The sequence below is a fragment of the Fusarium keratoplasticum genome, chromosome 3, assembly GCF_025433545.1.
Source record: "Fusarium keratoplasticum isolate Fu6.1 chromosome 3, whole genome shotgun sequence".
NCBI lineage: Eukaryota > Fungi > Ascomycota > Sordariomycetes > Hypocreales > Nectriaceae > Fusarium > Fusarium keratoplasticum.
In genome coordinates this window covers 5,009,592-5,037,365 of record NC_070531.1, presented here as the reverse complement: position 1 = coordinate 5,037,365, position 27,774 = coordinate 5,009,592, and the positions used below count along the sequence as shown (strand labels likewise).

At 50.9% G+C, this 27,774-nt stretch overlaps 9 protein-coding genes across 9 annotated transcripts; 4 read left to right on the top strand and 5 right to left on the bottom strand.

Moving 5' to 3' along the window:
* Positions 1–208: 208 nt before the first annotated feature.
* On the bottom strand, positions 209–1,722 carry NCS57_00484400 (uncharacterized protein; the record flags this gene model as incomplete). The annotated part of the gene is made up of 4 exons (XM_053054791.1): positions 209–910; positions 956–1,058; positions 1,104–1,576; positions 1,642–1,722. The coding sequence occupies 4 exons, from the start codon at positions 1,720–1,722 to the stop codon at positions 209–211; spliced, it is 1,359 nt and encodes a 452-aa protein (XP_052916951.1).
* Positions 1,723–2,647: 925 nt separating this feature from the next.
* NCS57_00484300 (Autophagy-related protein) lies at positions 2,648–4,506 on the top strand (the record flags this gene model as incomplete). Its single annotated transcript, XM_053054790.1, has 6 exons — positions 2,648–2,790; positions 2,846–2,880; positions 2,936–3,691; positions 3,748–3,872; positions 3,926–4,087; positions 4,162–4,506. The coding sequence occupies 6 exons, from the start codon at positions 2,648–2,650 to the stop codon at positions 4,504–4,506; spliced, it is 1,566 nt and encodes a 521-aa protein (XP_052916950.1).
* A 1,072-nt stretch (positions 4,507–5,578) lies between these two features.
* On the top strand, positions 5,579–9,306 carry NCS57_00484200 (uncharacterized protein; the record flags this gene model as incomplete). The annotated part of the gene is made up of 6 exons (XM_053054789.1): positions 5,579–5,705; positions 5,765–6,306; positions 6,364–6,782; positions 6,839–6,848; positions 7,162–7,300; positions 8,063–9,306. 6 exons carry the CDS (start codon positions 5,579–5,581, stop codon positions 9,304–9,306), a joined length of 2,481 nt encoding a protein of 826 aa, XP_052916949.1.
* Positions 9,307–11,774: 2,468 nt separating this feature from the next.
* Positions 11,775–13,750, top strand: NCS57_00484100 (uncharacterized protein; the record flags this gene model as incomplete). Its single annotated transcript, XM_053054788.1, has 3 exons — positions 11,775–12,408; positions 12,539–12,787; positions 12,837–13,750. 3 exons carry the CDS (start codon positions 11,775–11,777, stop codon positions 13,748–13,750), a joined length of 1,797 nt encoding a protein of 598 aa, XP_052916948.1.
* A 768-nt stretch (positions 13,751–14,518) lies between these two features.
* Positions 14,519–16,550, top strand: NCS57_00484000 (uncharacterized protein; the record flags this gene model as incomplete). Its single annotated transcript, XM_053054787.1, has 5 exons — positions 14,519–14,816; positions 14,862–15,036; positions 15,090–15,251; positions 15,305–15,486; positions 15,541–16,550. 5 exons carry the CDS (start codon positions 14,519–14,521, stop codon positions 16,548–16,550), a joined length of 1,827 nt encoding a protein of 608 aa, XP_052916947.1.
* A 782-nt stretch (positions 16,551–17,332) lies between these two features.
* Positions 17,333–18,876, bottom strand: NCS57_00483900 (uncharacterized protein; the record flags this gene model as incomplete). Its single annotated transcript, XM_053054786.1, has 9 exons — positions 18,721–18,876; positions 18,628–18,671; positions 18,438–18,575; positions 18,315–18,384; positions 18,221–18,248; positions 18,157–18,169; positions 17,682–18,108; positions 17,548–17,632; positions 17,333–17,496 (listed from the first exon to the last, which is right to left on the bottom strand). Exons 1-9 carry the CDS (start codon positions 18,856–18,858, stop codon positions 17,333–17,335), a joined length of 1,107 nt encoding a protein of 368 aa, XP_052916946.1. The 5' UTR covers positions 18,859–18,876.
* A 1,857-nt stretch (positions 18,877–20,733) lies between these two features.
* On the bottom strand, positions 20,734–22,379 carry NCS57_00483800 (uncharacterized protein; the record flags this gene model as incomplete). The annotated part of the gene is made up of 4 exons (XM_053054785.1): positions 20,734–21,641; positions 21,692–22,118; positions 22,175–22,267; positions 22,329–22,379. The coding sequence occupies 4 exons, from the start codon at positions 22,377–22,379 to the stop codon at positions 20,734–20,736; spliced, it is 1,479 nt and encodes a 492-aa protein (XP_052916945.1).
* A 2,890-nt stretch (positions 22,380–25,269) lies between these two features.
* On the bottom strand, positions 25,270–26,164 carry NCS57_00483700 (Pectate lyase; the record flags this gene model as incomplete). The annotated part of the gene is made up of 5 exons (XM_053054784.1): positions 25,270–25,446; positions 25,499–25,543; positions 25,592–25,699; positions 25,753–25,907; positions 25,960–26,164. The coding sequence occupies 5 exons, from the start codon at positions 26,162–26,164 to the stop codon at positions 25,270–25,272; spliced, it is 690 nt and encodes a 229-aa protein (XP_052916944.1).
* Positions 26,165–27,247: 1,083 nt separating this feature from the next.
* NCS57_00483600 (uncharacterized protein) lies at positions 27,248–27,680 on the bottom strand (the record flags this gene model as incomplete). Its single annotated transcript, XM_053054783.1, has 2 exons — positions 27,433–27,680; positions 27,248–27,383 (listed from the first exon to the last, which is right to left on the bottom strand). Exons 1-2 carry the CDS (start codon positions 27,621–27,623, stop codon positions 27,248–27,250), a joined length of 327 nt encoding a protein of 108 aa, XP_052916943.1. The 5' UTR covers positions 27,624–27,680.
* Positions 27,681–27,774: the final 94 nt, after the last annotated feature.

Sequence of the window (27,774 nt, the reverse complement as noted above, 5' to 3'; positions counted from 1 at the left end):
TATAACAGTACTCGCAGTCTCCTGTGACTCATTCCACCAAGCATGTCCTATCATTTACAATTAGTTGTCTCGATGTTCATGTGATATTTATTCATTACACTCAGCACTATAAGAGTTTAATGCGAACAAGAAGGTAGTAGAAGGGTTAAGTAGTCTTTTAATATGTCCTTCACGGCCAACACCGGATGGGAGCCCCTGTACGGATAAGTCAAGCCACGTTGCAATACAAATCCCACAACCCGGATGCCCCCAACCAATCCAGAAACATCTCATTGAGCCCTTGACGGAGCAGCTCATCACCCATAAAGTACTCCCTTCTGTAGTCCCAGGTGAAACTGCCCATCGTGCTCTTCAGAGACTTGCCCAAACGAAAGGCTTCAATGGAGCTCTGAAGATCCGTCCAGTAGACGCTCTGCGGCATCCAGACGCGATCCCTGTCTGCAGAGGAAGCTATTTTCTCAAAGTCTGGCAGAGATTGCACTCGCTTCCATATCTTGGGCGCATCATAGTACGCCGCCATGCCGTACTTCTTCAGCATCCGCTTCTGGTCCTCGGGCGCAATCATCTGCCGCGAGGTGCGTCGAAGATAGCCTACTTGCTCGTTGATGAAGCTTTCCAGCCCTACCCTGTCTAGAGTCAACTCTGGTTCCTTCTCAATTTGGTCAAGGTAGTTGTTAATCTCATCTCTCATTTTCCGCAACCGGTACTGGGTCCACTGGGGATAGAGGCTGTTCAGGTTTGCGTAGGGCCGGATGTTGGTCATATAGCTGGAGTCGTAGACTGTAGGCACGCTTGACCGGTAGGAAGTGATGGTGGATATGCGTTCCTTGACGCCTCTGGCTCGAGCAGCCAGGTGCTGGACCTTGCCGCCTTGGAGCATCACAACGTGACCGATCCGGGGTCCTTCAACCTTGGGGCTCGTTAGACATGTGTAATGGAACGGAGATCAACCTACCTTTTGCGATGTCCCATCGCCCTTTTTAATATACGTTTCTCCCCCGATCATGCCTTCAGTCTCGCTCAACATCAGGACACACACGTAGGGATACGAATCGTAGCTTGACCACGTCAGTCTTGACATCAACGTAGTGAGGTATACTCACTGCCACGGGATGATGGCGCTGGAATCCTTTAGCGGGTCATAGGCGCGCTCCTCTGCACTCAACTCGACCTTTTCCGCCGAGGGCTCAACCTTGAGCTTCCTGGTCATTTCTGAAACCGTGGCCCCCTCGACTTGGATGTTGGTGTGTCCAATCTCTGTGGGCATTACCACTTCCAGTGGAACACCCATGGCTTCGGACACGATGCGGACAGTCTGCGGGTGCGTCCAGAAGTCCTTTATGAACTTGGACTGCTTCTCGACGTCACGCAGAACCAAAGTCCCTGGAAAGGGCGAGCTCGCGCAGTTGTCGAGCACGTTTTGCTGAAACAAGCCCCTCCTGTAGGCCCTCACGCCCTCGCGTGACAACAGTGGAAATGGTGTTGTTCCTGCAATGGAGGAGGCAGACGGTCCTTGGTCCAGGAGCAAGTCTTTCATTGTAAACTGTTTCTCGGGTGGCGAATAGTCGAGATGGATCTATCACGAGTGAGCCTCTTGGCCATGCTCTATTATCTTTTTGTGAGACAACATATTGCACATACGGCGGGGTCAAAGACGTCTTCCTCATAGACCTTCTTAGCAGACCCCCGGGACCATTTCTCTACCGAGCGAATTGAGGTCATGGCGATGGCGATATGGCAGTTGAGCAGTACAGGGTCAACGGAGGCTTCTTGTGGCTACTAGCAAGGATGCTCGGCCGTCGAATGAAATGGGGCAAGATATACTTCGACTGCCAGTTCGCCATGAACACAACATCGTCATTCTCTGCGTATACGTTTTTCCTTAAGGCATGCCGATATGCAATGTGCATCTGGACCGCCGGGTGCGTTATCCTTTATTGGCTTCTGTGTGGATCGTTATTCCTCATTAGGCATATCGTTGCGGTCGTGAAACCCGGTAGCGCAGCTTATCGTCGAGTGATCATGGATCGTCCTTCCTCATTAGGCATATCTTTGCGGTCATGAAACCTAGTAGCGCAGCGTACCGTCGAGCGATTAACACTGGGCGTCAAAGCAGCTGGTTGGTCAGTTGCCTATCGTCAGAGCGCAACGTTACATTAGGAGCAGCTGCGCCGGCTTTTCGTGCCGTGGAGAGACCGAGCGTGAGATAAGTACTACAGGGTGTAGGGGTCTGTAATGTTATTTCCCACTAACTACTACATACCTATACTTCTCATTCTTCTTATTTTCCTAGAGATCGTTAGATATAATAAGTACTGGCACAAGAAGGTTATCAAGTGGTAACTTCTTAACTTATATCTCCTTCAATTGTCTTATACGGAAGAGAGCTCTTAACTTATTAGACCATAGGCGGCAAAAGAAACCCACCTTTTAACAAAACAGACCCGTGCACCCTGTAATCAGCCTCTCCCTATCTTTGCCATGATGGGGTCGTGCACTATATGCACACGTGACTGTGGAGCATTCGTGCAAAATACAAAAGAGAAATAGCAAGGCACGAATGAGAGATTTCCTATTTACAAGCTTTAAGAGACTTTGGTTTTCGTCTCTACGTTAGCATAGCACTGCATTGTGGGAGTCTATCATCATGTCTACCAACGACCCAGCCCCCAGCATCGATAAACCACACGCCTTGCCTAGCGAGGTGCTGGACGACAAACCAATTGTGGCTCCAGATCAAGTCGACGAGAAATACCGCACTACCAAATACGAAGTCTGGGCATACTATGCGTGCGTGATGAACAAGCCTGCTATGGAGCTGCCACTGACTGTGACTATGTTGTAGCTATTACGTTGGAAATAATGGCTTGTCTCTGTTCAGTAAGCCACCTCTACCCGCCAGTCTCCCATCAACCCCTTCTCTGACAGGTACCAGATTTCGCCCCAACAGCCTTCCAGAATCTCCTCTACCAAGCTGCCGGCGATAGTGAGAAGCTTCCTTTCATCGGCAAGCAGCGCTCCATCAACAGCGTCGTTCTCCTGAGCAACGGCATCTCCTTTGCCATCCAAATTGCCGTCTTCCTCGTGCTCGGCAGCTTCGCCGACTTTGGCACCTGGAGACCAAACATCCTCATCGTCCTCTCCATCATCGCCTATGCCGTCGGCTTCGGCTGGTTGGGCGTGCACACGCCAGACAAATGGCATATGGGTGTCGGCCTCTACATGGTCGGACTGATCGCCTACCAGACTACACTGACCTTCTGGACGGCTGCGTTCCCAGCCATTGCGCGCAACACGGCCGAGATGAAGGCCCATGCCGACGACCTTGTTGCGGGAAAGATTTCGAGGGCCGAGTATGATTATGAGGACTCGATGAAGAGGAGTCAGCTGGCCAACGTTGCCTTCTACGTCCAGTCAGTGGCCGAGATTGTCATTCTGGCTGTCATCGTCGGCATCATGTTTGGGCTGGATGTCAATGCGAGCGAGTCGAACAACAACTGGGGGTTGAGTGTGCTGATTGCCTTTGCGAGCGGCGTCTGGTTGCTTGTCTCGCTGCCCTGGTTCTTTCTGGAGAAGAGGAGGCCTGGTCAGGACCCCGGGGACAGGAATATTGTTCTCGCTGGCTTGTCGCAGCTTTTCTATGCCATGCGTCAGATCTGGAGGCTAAAGCAGAGCTTGCTTTATCTTGTTGGTAAGCACAAGGTGATCCGCCCGGTCATTCGAATTGTCTGCTAACGCGCGTCCAAGGTTACTTCTTGCTAGGCGATTCTCTCAACACCACAGTCACAGTGATTTCAACACTGCAAAACAGCATTGTGGCGTACAATACGCTGCAGTTGACCTATCTTCTCATCGTGGGCATTGCAGCTCAGGTACGTGCCGTTCCGTTCGAGGCACCCATAGGCTAGCCTAACTGTTGATCTAGGCTGTTGGTATTCTCGCCTTCTGGACCATCCAAAAACGATACAAATTCGACACAAAGGCCATGTTCAATACAATTGCATTTTGCATTGTCCTCTTGGACGGTTGGGGTATGATTGGCATTTGGACCAACAGATTCGGGTTCCATAACCTGTGGGAAGTTTGGGTAAGTTACCCGTTTCCCCTCTCACTACACAGACTGAGGTCTCCATTTTGATCCATAGACTGACATTCCCTCAGGTCTATCAAGCTTTCTACGGTCTCTTCGTCTGCCCTTGGTACAGTTACTCTCAAATCATGATCTCCGAGGTCACGCCTCGAGGCCACGAATTCCTCTTCTTCAGCTTGTTCAGTATTGTCGGCAAAACATCCTCGTTCATTGGACCAATTGTGTCCAGCGCCATCATCGACGCCTCGCCTTCTGGAAACGCATCGACACCCTTTTACTTCCTTTTCGCTTTGAGTCTTGTGAGCTTTGCCATTCTGGTTGTTGGCGTGGATCTGCAGAAGAGTCGGTTGGAGCAGGAACAATTCTTGCAAGAGAAGAAGGAAAGGTTGGAGGGCGAAACTATGATTGGATTATAAGACAGTGTTCAAGAAATCGTCGTTCATACCGTTCAAGTTTCAAATTATCCGATCAGTTTCTCTCATCACAAACCACGACCTGGTGTGGGTTGCGAGTGAAGACCACAGCGCTTATTGAGAAGTGTTTCCACTTGGAAGGGCTCGAAGCTCGTGCCTTGGTCCTCTTCGGCCAGCAAAACCGCGGCCCGGGTTGAATCATTGGGCCAAATGTGATGGCTGTGCCGTTCATCGAGAAAGCTCGTGTCATCATAGGGGGTGATGACCTGTATCCCGTCTAGAATTAACTACCTTGTCGCCGCTTGGCTGCCCGCTGCCAGCGGTCCAGCCGGGACAATGGCCCCACCCACCTCCGTTTCGGCGGTTGCATTCGGTATGTTGTATAATCTCAAACCCACTCGCAGCCATTCATATTATTGCCTGAGTTTATTGCCTTGATGCTCACATAGACGTATCGTCTTTTGGCTGCTCCTTCGTTTGCTAGTTCCATTGCCATCCTCTCTTATCTCAACTTACAACCCGCCGAGCAGAGACCCAACTAGAGTGGTCAGATGATTCAACCTTATATCGCGTTCCTTTGCCTCTTGTTGGAGTTGGCCAATCCATCGTTTGCTTTGAGCGTCCAGTTGTTCGTGTTCGGCCAGTCGCCGCTCGAGCTGAGTCACCTTGTGCTTGAGCTTCTCGTGGTTGCCATCTTGTCCCAAGAACTGTGCACCATCGAAATCCTGTAGATCGGGCCAGCGGGTGACATTGTTGCGGAATCGGCAGTATTTAACAAAAACCAGCAATAGCCTACTTATAATACGCAATACTGTTATCCCTTTCGCTCAGAAGGCAGTCCTCGGAGGCACAGACCGTGGATGGAGGAAGCGGGGAGATGCAATTGCACTTTCATGCACAGCTGATTGTTCCACCACCAAGGCAGCCTCAAGGCACACTCGCGTCAGGTAACACATGGCCCCTATTGGTTCTCCAGCAACTTACTCATCACGAGACGCGTATATCTGCAGCAGATTCTGGTCAAACTAAAACCTGTCCTCTTTCCGTTCCAACTTTGGCGACAGCCGGCGCGACAATGACACCAGATCGGCCCACCAAGAGGTCCCGGAGCCGACTTGGGGCACTCTGCACTCGATTAAGCTCCAGACATGCTTCGGATGGCGAAACTACTCCTTTGACACATAAAGCTACTGCAGCGCAAGGTACGTGGGCGACAGGATGTCAGCTCTATGCGATATTTCGACTAAACCACCATGTCTAGGCGCGACCATTCCTAGCTCGGACAACTCTTCCCACCGAGTTCAAACCCAAGAACCCTCAAGCGCTCCAAGCTCGGGGATTAATTTGGCCATCTCACCTGAGAGTACTACTGCGGTCTTGGCTGGTTCTGTTGCATCCAACAATGATTCAGCCCACCAATCAGCGGATGATAATCAGTCCGGCTCAGCGTCAGTTGCCCACGACGATGCCACTGTCTCCGTTTCCCAAGAACTCTGGGATACAGCTCTCGAAAATTTGAAAGCCTCTGAGGAAGAGCCACAGATCGTTAAGATCATCGAGGATTTTATCAACAAGGCCTCGGGAACACCTACAGACCCTGCAGATGCACAAGATATTATGACCCGTATCAAGAAGGAAATGGAGCAGGAGATAGATAGCCGTCGACACGACGGCAGAACGACACGTTTCATCAAAAGCGTTGTCTCCTCACTCAACAAGTTTGTATCGGTTGGCGATGTCGCTGTTAGCTTCGATCCAGCACACGCCGCCCTTCCGTGGGCTGCAGTACGGGCTGTGCTTGTGGTATGTAAGCCCAACACCAGAGTCTTTTAGCAACAATGACTTATTGACACCGGATAGATGATCACTGCCGGAAGCGATCTTAGAAATCGCTTGATTGAGGGGATCGCCATGGTTACATCCCTGTTCCTCACCGCCAAAATGTATCTGCGACTATACCTGATCACAGATCTGAGCATCAAGTCGTTACCCCACGACGTCCTGAAAAGCTTCAAGACTGCCATTGTTGAAACATACACCGGCTCAATGCAGTTTCTGGGCTATGCGGTGCGACAGCAACAGCAGAAGACCAGGCACCTCAAGGCCCCTATGCAACTAGACACCGTGGCAGATCATCTGACGAATCTGAACAGACTCGGGCAGCGGCTTCGCCAGGCAGGAGACGATTGCGAGAAGTTTTGTAGTTTCAAAGACCGTGCAACGGCTCAGGGGCTCCTCAGAACTGTCAACGACTTGCAAAAGGCACTAGAAGGCTCTTTGTAAGTTCGCAGCGTCAGGTTGAATATCCAACACTCAGCTAACCCGATTGTCATAGCGCCATGATTGTGAGCACGCATGAGCACACTCTGCTCTCCAAGCTTCCTACAGCAGGCGCCGCATTCAATCACCTAAACAATCAAGCAAACGTGCAATGTCACCCCCAAACTCGGGTGCAGCTTCTCAAAAAAATTCACGATTGGATCGACGAGCCCCAGGGTATCCGGGCCTTCTGGGTTGTGGGCTTGGCTGGCACTGGCAAGTCTACGATATCCAAAACAATTGCCCAGGAGCGAGACGACAATTGCCTGGGAGCAAGCTTTTTCTTCAAGAGAGGCATCAGTGATCAAGACAATGCCCAGCTAACTTGGTTTTTCTCAGGCGGATGATGGTCTTCAACTTGCCGAGTTTGTTCAGGATGCGAAACGCTTTGTTCTAGCATCCAACTCCACGATAAGCAGATTCCCATTGCAAGCCTACAACTCAGCCCTCGTCTTTGCCCCAGAGGCAAGCATCGTCCGTAAAACCTTCCAATCACAACTTCCACTCTGGCCGATATTCGAGCCAAACTGGACCTCACTCTTGCACACACTGGGGTGCCATGAAGACAAAATGTCCTGTTTCGCTTTCTCGCCTCATGGCCTGCTCGCATCTGCAGGTAAAGCGATCACGATCTGGGATCCTGCATCGGGCAATTGTATGCGAACGCTGGACCACCAGGAATACATATGGAATGTTGCCTTCTCAGCAACAAAGAATCTACTCGCATCAATTTCTAGATCTGATGAGACACGCGTATTCCGCATTTGGGACGTCACCAACGGAATGGTCTTGTATACCTGGCGTCTTCATGATCCAGAAATACGCCTCAGGCCTCCAATGGCCTTCTCTCATGATGCCAGGCAACTATATACCGTGAACAGGAGAGGTATGGCGTATGTTTGCGATGTCGAAACAGGTCATCTCTTGCAAAGGTTCACAAAACTCGAGCGAAAGCCGAGTGACGAAGGTACCCTCGTGGCCCTCTCAGGAGGTGGCAAGTGGCTTGCAGTTAGTAGTCGCAGCGACAATCTTGTCCAAATTGCTCCTTCACCTTTCGACCCGGACGCAGCCCCCCTGAGACTCAACAGACATGCGAACGACATTGAATCAATGGCATTCTCATCAGATGAAGGGGTTTTGGTTTCTGTATCCCATACCGGTTATTTTGAGGCGTGGCGCGTCGCATCAGGACAACGTCTATATGCATTCCAGTTCCCTACGAGTCTAACCCTGACCTCAGACCTTGTCGCATACAAGGACGAAAAGTTGGCATGGGTGGACTTATTCGAGACCATCATCGTTAACCCCAAAGAGCCAGAGAAATTTGGGAACGTGAGCGACGAAGTGGGGGGGCAATTCGAGGTATTGATCAGCTTTTCAGGAGATGGGAAACTCCTTGCCTCACTCTGTGGGTGGGAATCTTTGGTACTCAATGTGTGGGATACCGATATGGCATTCAAGGACGCCAGAATCTCCCATACCAGTAATGTGGATGAGATGATTTTCACGGCAGACCCCGACACTCTGCTATCTCGAGGGCCTTATGATGTCATACTTTGGGACGTTCCAACAGGCAACCACAAACAAACAATTCGCTTTTGGGGCGATAGCGATTCAGAGGACGATAGCGATTCAGAGGCGAACCATCCAACTGAAAATCCAATAGACACCGTGGCCGTCTCGAAACATGCCCCTCTCGTTGCTCTGGGTAGCCGTGGGGGCAGGGTTGATATCTGGAACTTGAAATTGGGTTCTTATGTGCGAACACTGTTTACCGAGCATCCGAGAATTAATGCGCTTTCTTTCACAGACGGTGGGGAAAAGCTAGTGTCGAGCTCGTCGTCCTATGGTATCAAAAAGGAAACTGCCATTGAGATATGGGATACCGATATCGGGGCCCGGGTCGAGGCACCGTATCGGTGTAAGCGTTCTGTTCAAGAGGTAGCATTTTCACCCAATGGCAAGGAGGTAGTCATCTCCGAGAGGGTTGAACCAAGCAAGTCATTCATCACAGACGTTCACAATATATCAACAGGGGTGAACTATGGGCAAGTTACTATGGGATTGCGACTTGCGTTCTCACCTGATGGACGATACATCTTTGGGCTGAGTACTTCCTCGGAGAAATCCAAGCTTTGGTCAGGCTATCAGTGGGTTACTGCAACAGGGGAATGTGTGTACAAGTGGCGAGGAGGGGACGATTTTCACTTGGACGTCGGTGGTATGGACATGGAGATTGCGAACTATGTCGCGTCCAACCTTCAAAGACCAAAGGGCTTTACAAACGGATACTACATGGATGGAGAGAAGCGATGGCTCATGAAGGATGGTCAAAGGCTTCTTTGGCTGCCTTTCGGATATGAAGTGAGGTGTGTAGCGGCCACTGGGTCAGTCATCGCTATTGGGTTTAACGGGGGGTGGGTCATGATGCTTCAAGAGAAGGCAGGAATATCGACGGAGGTGGAGATGAGCCAGAGTGATTGATAGGGTAACACAACTTAAGAGCTATTCTGGGTATAATATACTGCTCCATGATACATTAGTGAGGAGGCTTAGATGCGGCATGGAGGCAGGCATTCATGCTCTTCATAGGTTCATTGTGTTCGCCCGTGGTTGGGGGATTTTCTGCCGCCACTTTGAAGATGTATAAGGCGGATCAGATGGGCACCATTCCACCCAAGAACATACCAGACAAATATTTATACCACAGAGACACGTGTTTATAGATGTTAAGACTGCCATTCTCATTCCGCCCATCTCCATCGCTGGTTGTGTCCAGGATCGGGCCTTAGGGGCCTCGGCCGCTTCTTGCCAAGTTACCCGTCTCGGACTATGACGATCGTGTGTTTCCCAAGGGATAAACCGGTAGTGCTGCTTTTATATTGGCAGAAGGGCTAGTCGCGCTGTCTTAAAGCGTGTGTCGATCGGGGAGACGTGGGATATACAAAACCGGCGGCCGGCTGGGCCAGTACCGAAGAGGAAGCAAAGGGGTATATCAAAAATGAGCTGTCATGGCCAAAAATAACTCGGGCGAGCTGAATCGAAGCAAGGGTGAGCAAGTGCGTGGATGGCTTTGTTGAACTGATGGAGAGTGATGGAGTGGACTCGAGCGAAGTCATGCCCGCTCGCATTTTATTTCCTAGGTCGGCCTCTGTATCTGGTATAGGTACTCAAAATGAGAGTTCTCCTTATCCGTTATGTCAGTAAAGGCTGTAGCATTCAATATATCGGCGAGGGTGTCGCTGCCCGCTGTGCGCAGAGCACCATTCTGCACCTTTCTCGCCCATCACATCATGACGCCCACCAATGCACTCTTTAGCCTTGAGGCGATCAATTAACAGGCGCAATATTCACTCGCTTGAAGCCATAAACTCCCAGATATCGGCCCTTTTACTCCCATTCACGCGGGGCCCCGGATCCCCAAAGACGCTACCCTAGTTAACCTCGTTGAGTGGATGCAGGAATGGAAGCAGAAAAGCATACCCGAGCCCACCAAGATTTATCTCCTTGCTGAGTATCAAACCATGGAACCGGGCCTATTTCTACATGTTAAGCTGCGCCAAGAACTCTACCGAGTGTGACGCATAGGTGGCGGCTGCAGACACCAAATACTACTTACTCCCTCTTGCATATCTGCTCACTCATGTCAGATGCTTCCTCCCATCAGCCTCGGCCTGCTCGGATCTAGAACCTGCCCCAACCCTGGCTGCCACCATCAAAAAAAGTCTAGTTTGACAACTGGTGTGGGTTGACGAGACGCAGGGGCTGAGGAAAGGGCCGATAATCAAGATCCCTGCACGGGCCTGTGATTGAACAACCTTACCACGCAGGTCCCCAAATCGAGCTCGAGTTCTCCAACTATTTGCGGTCGCTAGGCCTTCTCTCGGCGAAACCTGACACACGACAACGCCTTCTAGCGCCCGTTTGCCTCCGCGCCGGTAAAGCCTCTCATTGGTGACTTGCCTCGTGCGGACCGCGGGCCATGATCACCCGCCATCTTCGAGACTCGCGCTATGAATAATAGGGGGTCTACACGCTAGAGAACCTTTCTCCATGGGGAATTCTTGTGGGGGGGATTAGCTTCAGGAGAAGGTGGATAATCGGGCAACGGTTAAAGTCGGCAGCGGAAAGTCAAGATGGTTTGATGCTGTGATAAAAATTCTTCGTCGCCTCCTGACCTTTATTTCGACGACGCTCTGGCTTCTTTTGAGTAATAGTTACTTGATCTATTGAAATGGCTGACTCGGTCGTTGTCCGAAACAGTAAGGTAGTCAAGGACTCGAAACACAGGAAACGACCTGCTGTCATGTGAACGAGAGTAAGTATTCAGGAAACTTGATGCTCAGTGAGTATGGACGTGGTTGCATCGTCACGAAAAAGGCCGCTATTGGTGGTGTAGTAAGTGTCTTGAACGCGTTGGCTCATATCCGACTCGAGAAAGCACACACCAAGTCTCGTGCTTTCAAAATCGTGATATTTTTCTACTGCCATCTTTCCGGCACTCATCTGACATCCATCGTATGATGGCCCAATCTCGATCAACAGTTCACCACCCATGACCCGTTCCAGCAACTTGGAAAGCCACAGTATGGAACTACCACAGGCTCCTTCGTAAACGGAATAGAACAAGACGAGACCCCAAACCAAACAAGGCAAAAGCCCGACATGGCTCCTCGCATGACGCCCAAAGATGTCCCTGTATCCACCTTAGCCATCAAAACGTGTGCCGCCGAGATACGGCCGGAAAGCTGAACCTGGGGTGCATGGCTAATTACCCCAGTCTGGAGGAGAATACCCAGCCGAGGCAGACCAGACATGCCACTGCAAAGGATCGAACTGTATATATCATTATGTCTGGTGCAGCGTTAACCTGGTCTAGTTGACGCTGGGACTGTCGATCTCACGAACCGCCGAAAGGCATTCCGCTCCTTATCTTTTCATTTTAATTCACAATGTTTTCCAAAACGAATGACACCTCGGGGAACAGCAGCAAAGACGACATAGGCCTGCTTCCCGTAAACTCCAAGTCGGTGATCATCCAGACAGACATCCATGTCTCACATGTCCAAGAACCCGAGCCTACCTTTACCTTTCCAGAGGAACAGCCAGGCAATGCCAGGGATGTACTATGGATCCCTCGTGCATCTCACAGCTCCGACGATACGGGGAGGAAGATTCAACGGGGTTTGAATGCCGAGAAGGAAATGACCTTGATCAACTGCTGCAAACAGTACCCAAAAGCCATCGGGTGGTCATTACTACTCTTCCTCACGGTGGTCATGGAAGGCTATGACAAGTCACTGATTGCAGGCTTCATAGCCTTTCCTTCTTTCCGACGTCGCTATGGAGAACTATCTGAGACACCAAAGGGTCCTCTTTACGAGATCTCACCTCTTTGGCAGATGGGTTTGCAGAATGCTGCCGTCGGATGCGAGATCATTGGCCTGTTTGTCCATGGATGGGTCACTTACAGGATTGGTTACAAGAAGATGATGATGATCAGTCTTCTGTGGCTGCTCGTGGCCGTGTTTCCAGCATTCTTTGCTCACAACATTACCGTCTTGCTTATCTCTCAGGCACTTTGTGGTATGTCGAAGTTTCTTGTTCTCTTTTTCCCCTTCTTTTTTTCTTTGACCCCTATCTCTCTCGGTCTCTCCCCTCCCCTCACTCACATTCATTGTAATGGCACAGTCACAGCTAACAATTAAACTCGCAGGTATCTCATGGGGAGTTATCCAAACCTTGGCAGCTACATACGCCGCCGAGGTCGTCCCCTCCATCATCCGCGCCTGTCTTCTAAGTAACGTCAACATGTGTTGGGTCATCGGCCAACTCCTTGGCACTGGCATCCTCCGTGCCTTGATCCACAACAACTCCGAGTGGTCCTATCGTATCCCCTTTGCTCTTCAATGGGCCTGGGCCATCCCACTACTCGTCGGAATTTGCTTTGCGCCTGAGAGTCCATGTAAGGCATCCTCCATCCCGAGTCTCAATAGCACTAACATGTCTCCTAGGGTGGTTGATCCGACGTGAGAGAAAGGTTGAGGCGCGGCATGCTCTCCAACGTCTGACCAAGCGTTCCAACCTCGACATCGATGATACGATCGCCGTGATGGAGCACACTAACAAAGTTGAGCGTAAGCTCAACTACGGAGGCGCAAGTTACGCCGATTTGTTCAAAGGTGCCAACCTTCGTCGAACTGAGATCTGCTGCATGGTGTGGTCATGCCAAGCGCTATGTGGATGGACCTTGACAGGCTATGCACCCTACTTCCTCGAGGCAGCTGGCTTTGACTCATCAAAGTCTTTCAGTCTTGCCACTGGAATGTATGGCATGGCTCTGGTTGGAGGTATCATCTCTTGGTTCCTTCTGTCTCACATCGGCCGCCGCAAGCTATACATTACAGGTCTTGCAGTTTCAGCCAGTCTCCTTACTCTGGGCGGTATCCTAGCCGTGGTTTTGGAGGGCCACAAGGCGTTGAACTGGTCTCTTGGCTCCATCCTCATCGCAACCACCTTCGCATACAACCTCACCATTGGCCCAACCTGCTACGTCATTGTCGCCGAGCTCCCATCTACCCGCCTGCGAGTCAAAACCATCGCCCTCGCAAGAATCATCTACAACCTCTTCACCATCATCAACAACGTAATAGCGCCACAAATGCTGAACCCGACGGCTTGGGACGTGGAGGGAAAGTCATGCTTTGTGTATGCCGGGACAGCTTTTCTTTGTCTTGTTTACTGCTGGTTCCGGTTACCGGAAACAAAGGGTCTTTCTTATCTTGAGTTGGACATGCTGTTTGAGAAGGGCGCGTCGACGGCCAAGTTTAAGCAACTGCAGGTGAGACTGGCCAATTCGGCCTATCTCACCGTGGATAGGGCGGAGAGGATGAGGAATGCTTGGCACGGCTGGCTTACATACTCTTAGTAGGAGTAGATATTTAATTTACCAACTAGCTATTCAAAGAATATCCACTATCCAGTAATTCATAATTCAGATTCAATGCTTCCTTATCTACACTGCTATGTCTAAAGAGCTAAGTGGTTGTGCATCCTCACACAGCACAGGGCATGTGCCACTCTCTGTTTGACCCCAACATCCGAACATAGCCGAGCCTGAAAGCCTTCCGAGATGCAAAGTGCGGTGTACGAAACCTTATTCGAAGCAGTGTACAATATGGATCCCATGCGGCGTAAAGGTTAGGCCTGCCCCAGGCTTCATAGAGTATTACAAAGTATTACGTGTTGCCTCAGTCAGGCTCCGAGGTGTCCTACGATGCACAACAGTCCACTCAGACGCCTCGTTCTTACCCGCGTTAAGCGTACATGCTCCTATTGAAAAGCTATTATTCCCGTTGGGCAAGACAGGGAAGCGCGTTGACCCCTCTTCCCCCGCCTTGTCTCGGATCTGCATGGAGTCCGTCCATGTTTAGGATATACGTTTCCGAATGGGGAGCGTTACCCGAGCTGAATGCAGGTCCCCGGCCCGGTTTTCGTAGAAAGCACGAAGTAAGTTAAGGCATACATGGTCCCTCCGGCTCAATGGAAGCGATATAGGGCTGTGAACCAGAGACTACCCAAACTTATATCCATCCCCGTGTCTCGTAGTTCCGCTGAACACATTTCTTCTTCCGCTACCCCGGTTTCGCATTCCGTTATTGCAATTTTCCAGCTCCAAAATACCGCTCCAACAGCCATGTCTCGTGTCTCAACTCCACCGCAGACCCCAACCCAGGCAACTCACACTGTTCTGAACGGTCTTACAACTCCTCAAAGCTCCCCAGGGTCTGATGTCGCTCCCAAATCCCGAGTTGTCGAGAACTTCCGCCCTATCAGCGTCATCATCATTGGCGCTGGCTTCTCTGGAATCTACTGCGGCATTCGAATACCTGAACGGCTACGCAATGTCAAGTTGACGATATACGAGAAGAACTCTGGGATTGGAGGGACGTGGTATGAGAATCGGTACCCGGGCTGCGCTTGTGATATTCCTTGTAAGAAACCTTAGAGCAGGTGGTCGTCCATTCTAACAGTCGTAGCACACTCATATCAGTACACATTTGCACCCAATCCTAATTGGAGCCAGTCGCATGCTCCAGGGCCAGAGATCCTCCAATATCTCGAGTCTGTCACGAAACGATACTCTGTAGACCGCTTCATCAAAACCTCGCACAAGGTGCTTGACGCAACATGGGATGAGAAGACGTCCCAGTGGTAATACAGACAAGCTGATAACTCTTGCACCACCATGGCTGACGCGACCTTAGGCATGTCACTGTCAAGAACCTACAGACTGGAGAGATTTTGGAGGATAGGGCAGATGTTGTCATCAGTGCCCGGGGCACTCTGAACGAGAGATCCTGGCCTGATATCCCAGGACTCCAGGACATGAAGATCCCGGTCATGCACTCTGCGTCTTGGGATGAGAGGTATGCTACGACAAGCACCCTCCACGCAAAGTATACTAATTCTTTCTTACTAGTGTCAACTTCGAGAACAAGAGAATTGGTATCATCGGCGGTGGAAGCAGTGCGATTCAGATCATCCCCAAGTTGCAGAAATTACCTGGGACTAAGCTCAGCTGCTTTGTTCGAAGCAAGACATGGATTGCCAAGCCAATTGGCGAATCTGTGATGAAGAGTCTTGGAATAGATGACGAAGTCTGCAAGTCATCACATATCACATATCTTGAGCGAAGAGTACGCTGACACTTTACAGTCTCCCCTGAGCAAAGAAAGAAGTTTGCAACGGACCCTGAGTATTATCTCAACTTTCGAACTGCTATTGAAAGAGATGGCAACTCGGCTCACTCTCTCACCATGAAGGACTCCCAGATGCAGAAGCTTGCACGGGAGGACCTGATCGTACTCATGCGAAAGAAACTGGAGAGTAAACCGCATATCTTTGAGTCGCTGCTGCCAGACTTTGGCGTGACCTGTCGACGACTGACACCTGGCCCTGGATATCTTGAAGCCCTCACAGAAGACAACGTTGAGTTCATCAGTACGCCCATCGCCAACGCGACAGAAACAGGTCTAGTTCTACAAAGCTCAGAGGAGAAGAAGCTGGACATTCTGGTCTGTGCCACTGGGTTTCAAACCTCTGCTCCTCCACCATTCCCAGTGGTTGGGAAGAATGGCCAGACGATGCAGCAACGATTCGAGCCATACGCAGAGACTTATCTATCCCTTGCCACAGATGGATTCCCCAACTACTTCATGATGTTGGGTCCGAATGCGGCAATCGGCACGGGCCCTCTCACAACCATGATCGAGAGGACCGGGGACTACATCGTCAAGTGTATACGGAAACTCCAAAAGGAGGGTATCTCGAGCATGGAGCCAAAAGCGACACGAGTCAAAGACTTCTCGCATATAATCGACGAGTACTTCAAAGGAACAGTCTATCTCGATAGGTGCAGCAGCTGGTACAAGAACAAGGGCGGCAGAGGTGACCGCATCACAGGTGTGTGGCCAGGAAGTGCGCTGCACGCCATGGAGACTCTGCGTTCGCCCCGCTGGGAGGATTTTGACTACGTGTACAGTGAGGATGGTGCTGGGAAAGAGGCCAACAGGTTGGCTTGGCTTGGAGATGGGTGGTCTGCGGCGCAAGTTGACCCTGGGGAAGGCGAGCTGGCGCATTTCTTGCAGCCGGAGCTGATTGACATTCCATCAGAGCCTTTTCCAGAGGATACCCCTGTGTTCAGGATGCTTCCGTTCTCTCATTAGATGTTTCGTGTATCTCACAGCTAGCATGACTGGTTTTGAAGTCGGTGTATCAGTAAACAGCCTTCCTCTTGATCCCTCGCAAGATTCCAGGAGATCATTCATGAGTCCCCCAAGGTGACAACGATCTGAGAGATGCCCACATGACACAACCAGCACCATCGGCCCCATCCCTCCGAATACCACTTCGGCACTTGACTCGGATGCCTCGTCGGATCGATTTCAAGGCTATCATTGCTTCTTCCGGCTAGTTTACCCCGCCATCGCTAATGCATAAGGATGGCAAGTCTATTTCCCCGTATTTCCAAGCCGTATATCCGATGGACCTGCATTTCCCCAAGATGATAATACCCAGGGGCGGGCCGGCACCCGCGCCTAAGCCAACAGGACCACGATCCATGCGCTCCAATTAGCTTGCATATCGAGCCAATCCTCACTTGCTTCATTCTGTCTTCGAGGGCTGTCGTCTCGAGTGAGTCTCCAGAAGACTGCAACCAATGGGCCGTCACGGATGTCACTAGAGGCTACACGCACAAGCACATGTCGACAATAACAGTTGCGATTATATGCAAGTACACGACGCTATTAAGTTAGGAGACAATAATCGATGCAAACTGAGGAAGACTCCAACATCTTGATCCGTCTTTTATCAAGAGAGCAGCGAAAAACACCCGCCAACACATTCTCCACAGAATGAACAAAGAGATAGGACGTTAAACGTAAGGTTTAGAAAAATGGCAAAGTACAGAATTGCTGAAAGTCATTGTTGCTTATGAAATCATGCCTCATGCTGCCTGTCCGTGGTCGGGCTTGCGTCCGTATATGTAACGCGCAATCAGGTAGCTGTGAACCTTCGGGTTGCGCACTGCCTTGCGCAAACCCAAAAGGAACAGCTGGTACTCATCCTTGGGCCATTTGAGAACATCGTGCCACATCATAGTGGTATAACCTATATCAGCTGTCAGAAGCCTATTCGGCTCGGAAAGGAAGGTATTCGTACCGTCAACGTCATTCTCGAATGTGAGCTGGACAAATCGTCCAACCTCAGCAAGCTTTGGATCCTTTGGCCATCCTCCGCAAGGGAACTAAAATGCATCATGTCAGTCAGCTCCATCAAACCTGCGAGAAACCAACCTTGATGTCAACAACCTTGACGTCCTCAAAGCCGGCCTCTTGAAACGCCTTTGTCTGCTCTTCATGCACAAAGAAGGAGCTCCCCAGGGCCTTGCCGCCCTCTCTAAAAAGCTTGTGATAGGTGTCGAAAGCTGGTTCCAACTTGATCGTGTCGTCGTCACTACGGAACTCGATATCGGCCTCGACGGTTTGCACCCAGCCTCCAGGGGCAGCGCAGCGGTATGCCTCCTTGAACAAGGCGCCCCAGTCTTTTATGGCGCCGAAAAGGTATCGAAGATGAATGAAGTCAAAGTGATTCTCGTTCCAGGTCCAGGGCTGGGTGGCATCGTCAATCTCGAAGCGAACGTTGGGGGGAACCCAGGTCGGCTGACAAGGCGAGAGGTCAGTGCCGGTGACTTCGGCGTTGGGATAGCGATCAGCGAATTCGCTAAAGTCAGTTAGTAGATGGCGTTGTAGCTTTACTTGGCCGCCTTACATTGCCCAGATACCTAGGGGTGATGGTTAGCAGACATTCATGTGAGGGCCGTTTAGTAACTCACCAGTTCCTGTTCCAACATCAAGGACGTTCTGTAAAATTGATGATGGTTAGCTGAAACTTTTTGGCCAATGAGAGTTTCATGGTATTTGGAGTACCTGAAGTTTGTCCGCCTTTAGGGGTGCAAGGAATAAGTCGTCATTCAGGAGAAGAGTCAAGTAATGGTGGCTATATCTCAGGTTAGTTTCACTTCACCGGGATGGATACATCTGGATCCGCACGTCATGTCCATAGACTCAAGCTGTTGATCGTCGTTTGGGAAGAAATAACTCGATGCAAACTTGTCACTGTGATAGGTACGTCCTTGACTTTGGCGGTACTCGAGGAGACTGGCAGAAACAGAGGCGGTTGAACTCTCTCTACATAACTCATTAGTACCAATCACATATAGCGATTTATACTTTTCCTTACGCATCAGAGCCTAGAGACGAATCAAGATCACCATCAGGGTCATCCTACAAGCTATTAGTCACACTCTTAGGCCGAAAACAGGATATAGCTCACATCCACATCATCAGCAGGAATCAGCTCATTCTGTCGCGGCGGAGAAGCTGATGGCGACTTGGTCGGCGACTTGACCCGTGAACCAGTGCTTCTCGGCCCCTCGGGAGGGGTCGTCACCCCTTGAGGCGGGCTGGACATGTTCAAGGCTGTATCAAACGGGAAGAGGGTTGCAGAATGGAAGATCCGACGGAACGGAAAGCGGGGTTAGGGATTGGGGAATAACCGATCCCTGGCTGATTTTAGTCATCATGCATCACTCGTTGTCTGTTGGTGGTGAAAGAGCCACGGTTAGTCTTGTTGTCTTGACTGTTTTGGGGTGTGCACATTCCAGCCTTGTCTCAAGCCACGTGTGTGCTTTACCAGTTCGCTATTGAGTTTTGTTATTCCCCGCAAGTTTGATTTCATAGAGGGCTCTAGCTTTGATGGGGAAGACAGGCCCATTCGTCGAGTGGCCTGACCGGGTATGTGCGCATAGACGTAGGTACTTGGGTTGTGCCCAGCGCATATCATGGTTAGAGACCCGACAAACATATAGCTGAGGGTGACATGAAGTTAAAGTACGAAAATTCCAAGTCAAAGGCCTTGTCCAGCAGAAGTTCATGCTGTCGCATTTCAGACCATGTGGCTCTCAGACATGTATTTGCTTTTGGCGGCACCGAAGCTAGCGCCACGTCCTATTGGCCTTTGGTTGAGACAGGCGGCAAAGGGGCGAGAAGGAAAACCAAGGTGGACCAGGTACTCTGCTGAAGCTTCTATCGTCGAGAGAACATGCCCAAAGTCAAACCATGTGGTTCGATTTAGCTTGGGATGCTGGTGATACAGTGGAGCTTAGAGAACCCGACGAATCACCTAGCATCCTGGCCCCTTGTAACATGAGCCCCTGCAAGAAGGAAAGCAGAAGCTACCACAAGATATAAATATCTATCCACGCTTTTATGTCCTTGTCCGCCAATAGGCGAGCTTGGTAGCCGTGTGTATGGATCATGGTTGAACTGCTATCACTGTGGGATCCTGGCATTTAATTGACAGGAGAAACACCAGGGTGAGGATTGCCCAAAAAATTATAGAGCCAATCACGCTTATATCGTTACAAGAGAAGTTGGATTGCTCAGGAAACAATGTGGACACGCCGCAAAAAGCGAATGTCCCACTTGGGGACTACTTGACTGCCTCCACCAGGGATCGAACCTGGGACCTTGTCATTACTAGTGACACGCTCTACCACTGAGCCATAGAGGCTGACTTCTGATTGGTTGCTTTTCGAAGGTGGTAGGAAGCCTCATGTCGAGCTTGTCCGGGATGGCCAAGCAGCAAGACCACAGAGACAAAATCATTAAGGGTCAACAGAATCTCAAGATGACTCAGGCTCCCCATGTTTCAAGAAAATGTGTACAGTTCGAAGTCATTGGTACGGTCTTATTGCCGTACCGCTCAGGGTAAATTTGTTCCTCTTGCCGACGGCGTGTGAGGAGAAGGATGTCACGTGCAGCAGATCCTAATCTGGACAATGGTTCTATCAGGGGTTTCACTCTCAGAGCAGGGAAAATATATTCAAATCAATATATACAGACTCAATATTTTCATGAAAGGTTGTAATGATACTACAAGAGCTTTTGTCCGAGGATGGTCCACTGTCATGTCGTTTTCTGGTGTGCTGTTCGTAGGATGCCATAGAGATCTCAAAACAGCCGGATCACAATAAGCCACACAAGAGAGATACAAAGAATCTTCTAATGTCTTTCCATGACGACAGGTGCCAGTTTTCAACGAGATATATTTAACTAATATTCGGATTCTAGGCATTAAACACGGTGGGAGCAAAAAAACCACTTGGTGTAGGGTAGGTACTTGGTGCATCGCCGTTTTGGTGTGTCGTGTCAGGTGACGATTCCCCACACACGCGACCACGCGCGATCACATGGAAAATGCCGCAGACAAAACCGTCCCTTTACATGCTCGGTTGACGCGTCAAAACCCGCTCCTCCCTCTGTGTTCACAGGTCATTTCTCCTACTCAGGCATCCCTGCGATGGAACCGAACGTATAGTTCTGGCTTTTCCCAGAGTGTCCACAGCCTCACCTCCTTGAACCACTCTAGGTCCTTGTTGACCAATTCCCAATCATACGCGTAGACCATGTGGGCAAGAACAATTCTAGCCTCAAGGTATGCAAGATTGATGCCCAGGCAAGCATGTGGGCCGAAAGAAAATGGACGGCTCGCATCCTTTTCGTTGCCAGTGTCATCGCCAATCCAACGCTCAGGTCGGAACTCATCTGGTTCCGGAAAGTAGCGATCATCGTGTCCCAGAACGTACGCGTCAACTGACACGTCGGTGCCTGCTGGGACAAAGTGTCCATCTATTGTCGCTCCGGGACAGACGCGCGGGAGGCCAATCGGAGATGGTGGTAGCATTCGAAGACCCTCCTCAATAACTGCCTGTAGATAGCTGAGGTTGTTGGTAGAGTCTCCAGTGATCTCACCCGCAGACGAGAAGGCTGACCGTACCTCATGCTGGAGTTTTTTCATTGACATGGGGTTCTTGAGCAACAGGTAAGTCACCATGGCCAGAAACGTGGCTGTTGTCTCGGAGCCAGCCAACATCAAGAGCTTGGCCTGTTCCCGAAGGTGAACCGGATCAAAGTTGCCCTTGCGGAGGATAAATGCAAAGAAATCCTCACGATCGTTGGACTTGACCAGCCCGATCCGTCTGCTGATCTTCTCCTCGGTGAGCTTGTCATGATAGGCGGCATTCTTGCTGACCTCGCTGGGCATGACGGCGCCTAGAGCAAAGGGTGGGATAGACAATCTCTCTGCCGCAGGGAGAAACGTCATATGCTTTGCCATGTTCAAGAGGAGGGTAACCCAAACACTGGATTGCCAGCTGGACACGGATTCGAAAGACTCCCCAAACGTAAGAACACCTATTTTTGTGAGTTGAGTGCACAGGGCTCGAGATATCACTGCAACTCACCGATGACGTCAAACGTGAGCCAGTTGTAGACCGCCGTCACGTCGACACCCTTGGTTCCAGGGCCGGCGTGCTTGCCAATCTGTTCCACGAAGAGCTTGGTATGCTCTTGAATCGTTTCCTCGGCATCCCGCAGACCTTTCGAGTTAAACGCATGGGAAAGCGCTTTCCGCTGCACGCGATGGTCCTCGGGGTCTCTTGTGAAGACAATGTCAGGATGAGTGATGGAGGGACCTACATTATAAAACACTTTGCTCTTCAGAAATGGGACTTTTCCCTTGGGGGCCTGGCTGTAGATGTCCTTGTGTGCTGCCGAAGATCTGAAGCTGAGCTCGTTTGGTGCTACTCTTACTACATCGCCATACTTGTCGTGCACTTGTCTCATGACAAAAGGGTGATGTCCTCCCGTCCATGATCGAACGAACCAGAGCTAAGTCATGGTTAAAATTGGCATTGTCGGTGCGGCTGTTGCTTAACTAGACGTACCTCGGTGCATGCTGCCAGCTTTGGACCCGGATACTTGGCCAAGGGGTGGAAGAAGAGACGATAGACGACTAGTGCCAAGAACCAAAAGACCATCTAATAGTCACAATTTTTTTTTAGAGCTGCGATGAGACGAGACTGATGACTTCCAACTCACAACTGCGGAGCCAGCAATGCTAAGGAGGAGCGCTGCATGCAAGATTGTCATGGCGAGATGCGTGACTCGAGCGTAGCACTCGAACTCGGTGAAGACGAGTACAAACGAGCCGGAAGCTGCAACTGACCATGCAGCTTTATAGGCAAGCGAGGCCGACGCATGCGCTCTGGTATTGGAGCTGAGCTGTCGACGTAGGCGCTTGGATGGAGAGATACGACATGGTCAAAAACGCTCAACCCGCGGTCCAGCAGGCGCGCATGAAGCATCCACCACCACTGCCAAGTCTGCATGGCCAGCTATATTGATGGCTCGTGGGAGGCCAGCTGATAAAAGGTTGGCTGAGCGATGTCACTCGCAACGCAGACATGTGTCAGGTAAGACATTTTCTATCCCTGTCCGCCTGCCATCGGCTGCATTGCCGTTATTCACCTTCTGCTTTTATCCTATCGTGCGCTATTGGTCCACCCCCTGCTATCGCAAACCTCCAAGGCCTTTTAAACAAAGAGCCGGAAGTGGTGGGAATTGTCTGTATGAAGAACGAGTAACACTTTAGTGTCTGCTCAAGGAACTGATAGGGGGGACGTGTCTCAGACGCACTGCAACGCCGGTGAACCCGAAATAGCGCAATTCTGCATCAAATTTCGATCGAGATCTGGCAAGGGTCTATCCTATTTAGGGACCCTTTATAGGCGCGGTTGGCCCTGCGCAACTTCTCCTGACATGCCAAGATCTAGCCCTCAGTCTTAAAGGGCTATGTGATTTATCGCGTCCATTATAGGCAGGTAGGGGCTGTTGATGGTTACAGCGCACGAAAACGCCTGAGATATGTCACTTGCATGGATGGGTAGGATGCAAGACGTCGTGATGGGTGGTCAGATTCGGCAGTTGCAGCGAGTACACAATGGTGGACTCCCTCTTGGCCGCGAGCATTCAGTTGTGATGTTGCAAGACCAGGGTACAGCTAACGGCTGCCAACGCAGAGCACAGATAACTGCAGTATAATTCGTCAGGATGCATCATGCCATACGGCGATCAGTCTTGGGGGGGGGAGGGGGGAATTCTCACCGGGAATAGGGAGAATGGAGAGGCCGCAAGGTAACATGTCCAGTGCCCGGCTTGCGGTCTCTCAAATGCGGCACCACGGACGACTGGTAAATAGCGCTGCCTGTTTGATCTGTATTCTCATGACCTGACTCAAGATATGCAGCCAAGCATTCGGGACGTCATTCACGGCCAACAGGGACAGCGAGTCAAAGACAACACCTGCAGTCCCCTGTCAGCCCCATCTCTAAGCTTTTCCTTCGGCAAGCTCCCTCTGTCAAATCCCACCTCAGGAACAGCGGCCTCTGAGTAGCCACGAGTCAGGCAGCATGACCCGTGTCACAGGCCTTGCATCCAATTGACTGGCGGCGACAACCTGCTTCTAAGGCCCCACTCCAGCATGTATGTATAGAACCGGTTCAACATGCACCCAAAAGAAACACATCTACTGTATTGGGGCCGAGCGACGATCTCAGACCCATGAATGACTGTGGGGGAACGTTTGAGCTGACAACGGCATTGAGACGATTGGCTTGCATATGGGAGAATGTGGTCGGCCATTGGATGGAAAATTTATCGAAGTGGGCATAAAACATGGCCTTCACATCATGGAGATGCGGATCGACTTGGTCGCTCCCGCTCCTCTTGCTTAACAAGGCTCATGGAGATGCAGAACTCGTGGAATCAGTGGAATAGAACAGAAACGAGTCACTCATGCTCATACATGATCCTTGTGATAACAGCCTTGTTAGTCGACTTCCCTGTCCATGCATGATGCATTCTCGGATGAGCAGATTCCAGCATGGTCTCCGCCGGCAAGATTTGCCGGAGGATCAGACATGCTGAACCAACAACCAAGCAAGAGCAACTCAACGTCTCTTAATTCGCGGGGGATCCTCTGCAAGCGGGCGTTTGGTCATCATCATCTCGATCCTCAATTGATATCTGGACGAACAAAGTCGAGAGATTTTGACGCGTTGATGGCCTCATATTGATCACATGAAGGCATTTGATGGCTAAGTTTCACCGGCATACCGAAGATGACGTCTGAAAGCGAATAAAAGCGTCATTAGATGGGATCAAGAACTTGGCGCGGCCGGCTTTCAAGCTACTCTCAAGATAACGGTGTATAGTAGCGCCTATTTTTGAGGTTGGCATTAAGTGGTACCTGGGGACGGTGCTGAAATACGGATGCCTTAAGGCTGATAAGCTGCAGACGCACGCCCTCATCGTGAATGGTTCGTGAATTGCTGTGGGGACCTATTATCGAGAGATTGATAGGCATCAGGAAGATCACAAACATTACGTGCAGTAGAATAGTCTGTCTATTCTACATTAGTCGCCGAACTCGAGTTTGCTCATGTACTATTCCCCTGGAGTATTAAGTAGGTACGGGGGCAAAGGTACACGCTAGAGCGTACTAATGCTTCAATCAGGCAGGCAAGTAGAATGTGATGTGCAATGAAGCTCGGAAGGCCGGAGAGAAGAGAAAACTATCTTGGCAGTGTGGCTGCAGATGACTGTGGGGGGAGTTCCCTTTGCGGATTCCCCAGCCTCCTTGAGGCCGGCCCGGGCCGCCTGCGGGCGACTGGGTCAGAATTTGAGCCAATTGAAAGATGTAAGAATCGAGCGTGAGGTCGAGTTGACAGGTGGCTAGCCGAAGGTGTAGTGAGACAACCATCTTTGAGTTGGAGCTCTGGAGTGGCTGCTGAGTGGCAACAAGCATCGTCGGGGTAAGACGAAGAGAACATGCTTTGTTCTGAATGGCCAAGTCATAATAGGATTGATATCATAGAATGTGGTAGTTGAGAGGGGAATGTACATGTTTTCCCGTGAACAAGTTCACCAACCCCACAAGGTAGAAAGACAACAAAGAGCACTTTTCACACAGCTCCATAGCTTAGCACTCGCCAGCCTTGGAGCCAGGACCATCGTAGAGCTGGCAAGGCGTCTTGGCGTCTGTGCAGACGTTGACAAGCTCAGCAGTGTCTCCAGTCTCGACGTTGATACCCACAACCTCTCCGCCACCGTAAGCAGACACGCCCTCGACGCGAACATCGCGCTTGCATGCGTCGCACTATGGCTTGATCAGAATACTGTTCGCAATTCGGAGAGTTGGGGATACTTACGGTTCCACAGGCACGGTAGACCTTGCCGTAGTCCTCGGCGTAGAACTGGGTTGGTTAGCTTAAGAAGAATTAGGGAGTTTACTTTTGACTCACGTCCTTGATGCTGACAGCTCCGCAGCCGTTGTGCTGGATGACCTTGTCCGCAGCGTGGAAAGCACCTCCTCCAATGATGTTGGTGGTTGTGCCGGCAGCATCCTCCTTCTACACTCTGAGTTAGTCCTACTCCATTGTCAAGAAGTTTGTGCGGGACGTACGATGGAGATGGCATCTTCACAGACGTCCTCGAACCACACGTTCTCGATGGTGCAGCCTCCGCCAATGCAGTAGACACCCTCGTGCTGATCGGGGCCGATGATGACGTTGCGGAGAGTAGCACCCTCTCGAAGAATGAAGACGGTATCAGCCTGGCCTGCATTCGAATCTATTAGCCTTGCGTATATCTGAGGAGGCAAGCGACTTGCCTCCTTCTTCCTGGTTCTTGCAGGCACCAGCTCCACGGTCGTAGCGAGCTCCCTTGCCGTCAAAGACCTCTCCAGCGGCAACCTCAATGGGCTCGTTGTTGGAAATGGTCTCGGTGGCCTCGGGGATAGAGTTCTTGGCGACACATGCCAGGGCGATGGGCATGGCCAAGGCCAAGGTGACAAGAGATTGACGAAGGGAGGACATTTTGGTGGACTTAAGAAATACTGCTGCGAGTTTGTGCTGTGGTACTTTCTAGCTGTGGGCGCATGTTCTCTTGGATATTTATATCCAGTCGGTCTCTCAATATGTCACCCCTATTATGTTCCCACAGGCTCCTTACGGGGTTCCGATCCTTCACCTCCATTCCGTCGCCGATCACGGCGTTTGTCCAGGAAACGCCAAAAACTCCGATCCACATCGATCTGAACGAAACACAGAGCTTACGCAGCTTCTAATGCTATTGGAGATCTCTCTTGAGTTCCTCCAATGACGGGCCTTGCTGGTTTGAAGTTGATGAACTGAAACACGGAGTCCAAGCTTGGTGCGACGTCTGACAGGGTCTTTGTCTGGATGTTTATTCCGATGCTTAATTTAAGCATAACTGGATCATATATGCCGAACAGAAGTGGCGGCACACCGCAGTGACCGAGGAGACCTTTCGAGAAGGAGTTGCAACACCCGTGTTGCATCCAAACGACGGGGATTATTCTTCCACGCCGGCAATAAAGCCCTCGACGACGATCTGTTTTCGCAGATCGCTGCGTCAAATTGGTCCACCAATAATAACCTCTGAGCGTTTTTCAACATGTCACCCTTCCCTGTCTCTGTGGAATTACCCCTGATTACTACGTCGTAGATGGGACGGATGTCGGTTAACCTGTTCACCGATGGTCCTGGTGGATGCACATAACCCTGACGTAGAACGGACTGAGGAAAACCCGGAATACCGGAAAGGTATAGACAGCAAGGTCTGTGAGATGGGTGGCTACTGAGCTGGAGGCACCTTGCGAACGTGCCATCCGTCGATATTGGCCACGAGAAAAGAGAGCAGAAAGCGAGTATCCATACGCAGACGTTTGCAATTTCAGCAGTCTGATTACCTACATAGGATAGAGCCGGGCCTTTATTATCCTCCCAATTATTAAAACCCAAAGAACGAGACTTTTAACCATCCGTTATTGTAGACGATGATATACCAGCGATCGTCATATGGCAAGCGTCATTGCCACCATTCGTCTCGTTCACGTCCCCTCACTCCCGGTCCACGACCACTCCGGTCATGGACCTTTATTTGGCCGGCGGCTGCATGCCAATCTCGGTGGAATTGGCAGCCTTGACATCTCTCGACTCGGTCTTCTTTGGTGGAGAGGACATGTACGACACGCCGATCGCAATGATCAGGGCGGCACCTCCGAGACGAACCCTGGGTGATCAGTCAGTACATGGCATTTCCATTGGAAGCAAGACAGTACCAGTTCTGCTTGATAAAGTCCCGGCCACCGCGGCCGGGTGGTGGCGCCTGCTGGCCCCCAAGGCCACCGATGTCGCCGTCGCTGCTAACGGTGGATTGCTGCCGGACCTGGAATCGGCGAAGTGGGGCCGCTCCGAGGCCGGGCCGGATGCAGGTGCGGACCACGCTGAGGGATGCTCGGTGCATAGACATCTTGTTGATTAATAGTTCAACTTTCCTGTAAAGAGCCAGGGAAATGCTATAGAGATTTCAAGGAAGAGAAGAAAGAGAAGGGTCTGCCTTTCGTGAGGAGGTGCTTCTTTCGACGTCAACGGAAGAGGGTTTACGACGTGATGTCGAGATG